The 7,500-nt window shown below is 40.4% G+C and overlaps 2 protein-coding genes across 2 annotated transcripts in view; one reads left to right on the top strand and one right to left on the bottom strand.

Annotated features, from left to right (window-relative positions):
• LOC143018814 (compound eye opsin BCRH2-like) overlaps positions 1 to 1,132 on the top strand; it is a 3,833-nt gene extending 2,701 nt beyond the window's left edge. Inside the window, exons 4-7 of the mRNA XM_076174390.1 lie at positions 50 to 258; positions 603 to 707; positions 813 to 935; positions 1,034 to 1,132. Of these exons, the coding sequence (XP_076030505.1) occupies positions 50 to 258; positions 603 to 707; positions 813 to 935; positions 1,034 to 1,132 (536 nt within the window). The remainder of the gene's footprint in view (positions 1 to 49; positions 259 to 602; positions 708 to 812; positions 936 to 1,033) is intronic.
• Positions 1,133 to 5,374: 4,242 nt separating this feature from the next.
• Positions 5,375 to 7,500, bottom strand: part of LOC143018812 (compound eye opsin BCRH1-like) — a 5,010-nt gene continuing 2,884 nt past the window's right edge. The window contains exons 3-7 of the mRNA XM_076174388.1: positions 6,440 to 6,634; positions 6,125 to 6,333; positions 5,802 to 5,906; positions 5,582 to 5,704; positions 5,375 to 5,485 (exon numbers count right to left, since the gene is read on the bottom strand). Of these exons, the coding sequence (XP_076030503.1) occupies positions 5,375 to 5,485; positions 5,582 to 5,704; positions 5,802 to 5,906; positions 6,125 to 6,333; positions 6,440 to 6,634 (743 nt within the window). The remainder of the gene's footprint in view (positions 5,486 to 5,581; positions 5,705 to 5,801; positions 5,907 to 6,124; positions 6,334 to 6,439; positions 6,635 to 7,500) is intronic.

Raw genomic sequence — 7,500 nt, 5'->3', positions numbered from 1 at the left:
ATTGTCGATGATGATGCACCTATTGAAAACTTAAACCTTCTTCGCACAGGTATCCTGGACTCGTGCTCTTTTGACTACTTGTCCCGTGACGTCAACCGTCGCTCGTACGGTCTTTGCATTTTTACTTTCGACTTCGTCATTCCTCTTACCATCATTGTCTGTTCCTATGTCTTCATCGTCAAAGCTATCTTTGCTCACGAGAAGGCCATGAGGGAACAGGCCAAGAAGATGAATGTGTCCACTCTTCGATCCAACGCAGTGAGTTCCGACTTCTTATACGTAGTTCGAATGTAGAGGACTCCTATGCTATTTGGAGAGATAGTGTCTTCGTTTTTATCGTTGTCTATACGCAGGTATCAACCACCATGATCAAGTATGATGTATCAAAATGGTATCTCACCATCACGTTTGTAGTCTTTCGCACTCTTCACTATCCACCCATATTTCGAGTAACAGTTACATTTGCACATATACTTTTGCCATGTGCATTCCCCTTCCCACTAAGATTGATTGATCTCACTATCCAGCAGCACAACTTTTGACTAATTACGAAATATTGTTGGAGCATGGTGACCTTATAGATTAACTTTGTTACTTGACAGGACTCCAACGCACAGTCGGCTGAGGTCCGCATCGCCAAGGTTGCAATGACTAACGTTGCCCTCTGGATTATTTGCTGGACACCCTATGCTGCAGTAGTTCTTCGGGTAATGTCATTTTTTTGTGCGCCATCATCTTTGGATTTTTAGTGAATAGTTAATATAACCTTATTGATGTAGGTATAAGCCTAATTCCTTGTTTTTTTTTAATAGGGTCTGGCCTTCGACCAGTCAGGCCTCACGCCTCTGGTTTCCATGCTCCCCGCTCTACTGGCCAAGACTGCCTCAGTCTACAACCCAATGATCTACGCCATCAACCACCCCAAGTTCCGACTGGTGAGGTTTACTTAAGAGTAACGAGTTTGTAGATACATTTGATTCTGAGTGTATGTTGCTAAACAGAAGCCCATCTAACTCTCGCAATTCTTCTCTAGGCTCTCCAGAAAACTCTTCCCTGGTTCTGCATCCACGAACCCGAGGACAAGTCATCTGATAATCAGTCGAATGCCACTAAAGTGGAAGATAAGGAATAAACGATTTAGGTAAAATGCATAACAATAAAACAAATACATATCAACAGAAATAACATGCAATAACACAAACGAAAAGCTCGAAATAAAAACCTTGGATCCAAGAAAATTTGTTTTTCAATGAAAATTCCTGTATAAATTCACTTTACTTTTTCTCTCTGATTTGTACCTAACACCTCATCTCCTACTCTAGCATTGAGGTCCCCCACCAGATTCACATTTCTCTAATTTTTTTTTAAATATTCATTCGAAAATGTCCAAGAAGGCTCCCTTTCTTTTTCATTTTCCTCACTACCAGGTACATATGCACTCACAAAAACCCGCATCTCTCATCCCAGTTGCATCTTTACCCACATTTAACTTAAAGGTACTTTAAATTGAGGACATTTTGACCACCCACCTAGGCCGTTGGGGACATTTTGTCCCAGGGGTGTAGATTTCAGGACATTTTGTCCGGGGACATTTTGTCCGGGGACCTTTTGTCCTACATTCCATTCCATCACGTGTTTTTGTACCTAATCACTTACCAACGGAATTACTCCTTTCCTCCCTCATCCCCTCATCAATCCCCATACTCTCATCACTACACTTCCAAACTCAAAATCGCCCTTACCCTCCAATCTAGTTTCACTTCACACCAGTATATCAATCTTCCTTTTCATAAATATACTACCAATCTATTCACTTTTACTCTCATCTCTGCCACAACCACGCACATCAAGTGACCCAAGATTTAGGTTTTAGCTGGAGTTCTCCTAGACCCTTTTATGATTTGACCTCTCATAAGATGAGCATATATTTCGCAGGGTCCCTAGTCCCATCACTCAGTCTCACTTTGTCTCCTTTTACTACTTACATAGGAGCCACGGTGGCAGTTCCAAGGGAACATCATAAAGGAGGGATAGTCATAGTAAGGTAGACACCACGTGGACATAAAGTGCGCATTGTATCAACCACTTGGCCGCGAGTTGACATGCACACCTGGTTTAACTTCTTGGCTCCTGCTGCTTGACCCCTGCGTGACCCAAGGCTGACCTAATTATGTATAATTGTACTCCTCGAGAGAGATTACCAGTATTACAAAGGATTACAAAGGCGGAGCATGCCGACAGGAGACCTTTTGGTCCATATCTAGGTCGGATGCAAAAAAAAATCATAATAATAAAACAATAAAAAAAACTATAATAATATAAATAACAAATAAAATACATAAATAAATGCATAGGTATAGTTAAATAATAAACAAATAGGTAAATAGTAAAAATAATAAATTGATATTTATATATATATAAATATATATATATATATATATATATATATATATATATATACATACATATATATAAATATATATACATATACATATATGTATATATATATATATATACATATATATACATTTATATATATACATATATATACATATATATATATATATACGTATATATATATATATGTATATATATATATGCATATATATATATACATATATATATATATATATATATATATATATAGATATATATATATATATATATATATATATATATTTATTTATGACACACAGGAAACCCACAGTCGGAGAAAATAAACTTCGAATAAAGAAGAATCCTATGTTTCGGCTATTAACTGTAGCCCTCTTCAAGAGTGGGTTGATAAAAAGAAAAAGTGTGAAGACAAAAAGAAAGGAAGGAGAGTTAATGAAGAAGATATAGAACGCCGAGGTGGAGAAAAATGGTGAAGATAAAGATAGAACAGAGAGAATGTATTTTTTTTCTATTATGAAAATTGTAAAGATTTCAACCACACCGTACTGCTTGGCCTGTGGAAGGCGCGACATAACTTCACCATCACACACATCCTCCCTTTGGGACGCCGCTGGTTGACCTGACACAACCCAATACAATTGAACACCGTAGGTGGCTCATTTACATGCAGTATAGATACAGGTCTCGGGCCGCATGTAAGGCAATTGTGGTTCACTTAACAAACGATTCAATAAACTCTTTGATCCCTGTAGCCTAAACCCGATGGTACAATATATTCAAACGATGGAGAAGGGGTTAATGACTGAAATGGAGGTGACAGGGGAAATGGTAATGGTGTTGCTAGAGATGATGAATAATGTATCGGTAATAATGGTGATCGTAATGGTGGTGATGATGGCGCTGGTGGTGTAGATGATGTAAGTGGTGATATCACTGGGCACAAATGGTTTGAATGCAAGTACAAAGAGCTCACCATACATCTGACTAAATTTTGCCCATTAAATTGTTTCTTTTGCAGGTGAAGGAATTGTAAAAATATGGAGTAAAGCACTGTTTCGACATTCTACTTAACTATTATGAATCATTTCCATAAAGTATAAGATTAAGTCTGCTTATAAGCTCTCAAGATAAGGAAAATCAAACACGTCAACTCTCTGACCTAATGTTTTCTATTTTTTTATTGCTCTATTTTCTTTGCTACACTCCTAATTTTTCCAATTATTCTAAAATGCTCAAGAAGCACGAAGAAAACGAAAATGTTAGATAGAATAATAGTGTAAGGTAAACAATAGGGAGAACGGGTATTTGGGCCAAGGATATTTGGGCCACATAACTGCAACCTAGGACATTTGGGCCACGGTGACTAGGATATTTGGGACATGGGATAAAAAGTATAAAAGGCTTACGACAGGGTAGACAGAAAGGCACTGTGGGAGGTTATGCGGATATACGGGATAGGAGGAAAGCTTCTGGGAGCTGTCAAGAGTTTTTATGAGAGTAGTAGACTTGTGTCAGGATTGGAAATGGAGAGAGTGAGTGGTTTGAGGTAAAGGTGGGACTTCGTCAGGGATGCGTTATGTCACCCTGGTTGTTCAACTTATACATGGATGGGGTGGTGCGAGAGGTGAATGCAAGGGTAGTGGGTCAGGGATTGGAGATGGTTAAGGAAAATGGAGAAAAGTGGGAGGTGAGCCAGCTGTTGTTTGCAGACGACACTGCGCTTGTGGCAGGATCGGAGGAGGGATTGAGGAAGCTGGTGACAGAGTTTGGGAGAGTGTGTGATAGAAGAAAGCTGAAGATAAATGTGGGTAAATGTAAGGTGATGAGATGTACAAGGGGTGAAAGTGACAGTAATCTGGAAATGAGCATTAAGGGAGAGCAACTGGAGGAAGTGGATAGTTTTAGATATTTGGGTGCAAATGTGGCAGAAAAGGGTGGAGTGAAGGTGGAGGTAGAATGTAGATTGAGAGAAACGAGTAAATGCCTTGGTGGTTTAAAAAGTGTAATGAGGAATAGGAATCTGGGAATGGATGCTAAGAGGAGACTGTATGAAGGAGTGATTGTGCCAACAGCACTGTATGGAGCAGAAACATGGAACATGAGAGAGGAAGAGAGAAGGAGTTTGAATGTGTTTGAGATGAAGTGTCTGAGAAGTATGATGGGGGTTACTAGGCTGGATAGAGTGAGAAATGAGGAAGTGAGGAGGAGAACAGGGGTGGAAAGGGAGCTGGGAGATAGGGTGGATGAAAGAGTATCAGAGTGGTTTGGACATATGGAAAGAATGAGTGAAGAAAGACTAGTAAAGGAGGTATGGAAGGCAGATGTGGAGGGAGTGAACATGAGGGGACGTCCTAGGATGAGATGGATGGATGGGGTGAAGGGGGCTTTGGGGAAGAGGGGAATGTCGGTTGAGGAAGGACGGGAGAGGACAGAAGACAGGGGTGAATGGAGAATGGTTGTATATGGAAAATGTTGTGATGCATGAGGTGGATTGGACGGGGGAATGGGGGTGAGGTAGTGTGTGTGAGCAAAAATTTTGACGCAGCCCGAAGGGATTTCTCCCCGTCCTCTCCTTTATATGGGGGGACGGAGAGGGGGGGGTCGCCGATTTAATGAAGCGGCCTTGCTGTGGATGTGCTGTGTCCTGCGTCACTGCTTCTGACCCAGGGCAGTGGACAGGGTGCAGGGATGACCCGTCATCTAGGAGGTGCTAAGATGGGAGGGAGGGTGGAGGGGTGTGGAGTGTTTTCGGGGATGAAATGGGTGGGAATGTTTTTGTGCCTTGTCCTTTTTGGATACCCCACTGGTAAGGGGGAAAAAAGCCTTGGTATATGTATGTATGTAGGTTAGGTCCAAATATCCGTGGCCCAAATATCCTAGTTTCAAACTGTAGGGATCGATCGGATATTGATTGATGTATTTGACGATATTGTAATAATTTCTTCAGCATCATGTACCTAGTCAATCCTCTTCCACATCATTGGGATTCACCTTTCGTATCAGTTGCAGTAGTGTTACATGATTTTGAGTCGCTGGTCTTCTCATCCGGTTCGTGGATACAGAACCAAGGCAGAGTCCTCTGCAGAGCCTGGGGGAGGAAGCATAGTAGTAGTAAGAGATATCCCTCTGGTCTTCTATTGCATCTGTATTTACATGAGAATCATGAAAAGCCTACGACTCATACCAGTCTGAATTTGGGGTGGTTGATAGCGTAAATCATGGGGTTGTAAACAGCAACGCTCTTGGCCAGGAGAGCAGGCAGCATTGACACCAGAGGGGTGATGCTTCTCTGGTCGAAGACAAGACCCTGTATTGAGGAAAGTCAGGAATGAAATATAACTTGCTCTCTCAGGATGCGGCCTTCGAGATGTTACCAGAAGGGAGTTAAGAATCAGGATCTGTACCTTGACAGTGACGGCGGCGTAAGGTGTCCAGCAGATGAGCCACAGCGCAACGTTTGTCATGGCCACCTTGGCGATACGGACCTCGGCTGATTGTGCGGTTGCGTCCTGGAAAATCAAACAAAATTGTGTCAGGAGATACCTGTAACAGCCTCAGGTGCCTCTTGTCTTTGACTCCAATTTCTTCTATAATCCGTACAGGCTTGAGGTGAGATGCCAACAAATACCCAGTTGATAGATGATGAATAAGCCTATATAATGGTAATAACATATCCGAATACCAAACACAACTTTAGCTATGACTCCTACGGCAAATGAAGACTCACGGCATTGGAACGAAGGTTAGACACATTCATCTTCTTGGCTTGCTCCCTCATGGCCTTTTCGTGAGCAAAGATAGCTTTCACGATGAATACGTAGGCGAAGACGATAGTGGCCAGAGGGACACAGTAGTCAAAGACAAAGATGCAGAGCCCGTAGGAGCGGTGGTTGACGTCACGAGTCAGATAATCGAAGGAACAGGAATCCAGGATACCTGGGTAAAAAAAACAATCAATATAATCAGACTTCACTCCTGTCTTTACACGTGGTTGATGCAGTTATTATTGAAAGGGTAGCCAATGCTACTACTCTCTCATTACCTTCAGGAATGTAAGCTCCCCAGCCGAAGAAAGGAGGAAGCGACCATCCAATGGAATATGCCCAACAGAAGAGGATTCTGAGCAAGGCACCACTGCGGGTTAGAGGCGCGGCACTCACTCCCTTGACGATGACGGTGTACCGATCAAAGGAAACAAAGGCCAGAGTCCATAGAGAGCAGAGACCGAAAATGGCTCCTGGAATATTACAAATAGCTTTTAACTCAAGTAGAAAGAGCTTTATAATGGGATATTGGGTGTATAAATATATATATACATATATATATTCATATATATATATATATATATATATATATATACATACATACATGTATATATATCTATCTATATATATATATATTGTATACATGTATATATATGTTTATTATATATATATATGTATATATATATCATATACATGTATATATATATATATGTATCTATATACATATATATATATATATATGTATATATGTATATATATATATATATATATACATTATAGAGGATTTCACCATAATTAGATACTAGCTCCATATTTACATGCAGTCAATATTTTAGATACTTTTTGTAGAAAGGCCTTTCACTGTACTGAGATCTTGGGGGTATATTTACGCGTAGTCAATACTTTGGGGACTTTCGGGTGCACACATGATCCGTGTAGGTTAAAGTAAAATCTCTGCTCAAAGAAATAATTGGCCGTTTTTTTTCTATTGCTCTCCCCTTTTTCTGTTGCTTCCTTGAATGATATATTCAAACAAAAGAAAATGGGAGAGCGAGGGTAAAAAATATGGGGTCATTATTCCTCTTTGAGTAGAGATTTTCCTCTAACTTTAACATTTTCTATACCTTTGTGTGGATAAGAATGCCGTCATTGTGTTTTCGTACGTGCAGTACAAGGTGACTGAAAAGAATGGAGTAAGGGGAACAGGAAAGCCTGTTTTCAGTATTCTTCTCCTGGGAAAAGTCAAGACAAAAGAAAATCTGTGAGGATGTCTCCAACTCGAGTAATTGAGTCTAATTGAGAGAGGATTTGGAACAAGTGAGAGGAAAAAGGAAAAGAT

Source organism: Oratosquilla oratoria, chromosome 35 (genome assembly GCF_046742065.1).
Source record: "Oratosquilla oratoria isolate Oo_2021 chromosome 35, ASM4674206v1, whole genome shotgun sequence".
Classification (NCBI taxonomy): Eukaryota; Metazoa; Arthropoda; class Malacostraca; order Stomatopoda; family Squillidae; genus Oratosquilla; species Oratosquilla oratoria.
This window is presented reverse-complemented; position numbering and strand designations above follow the sequence as displayed.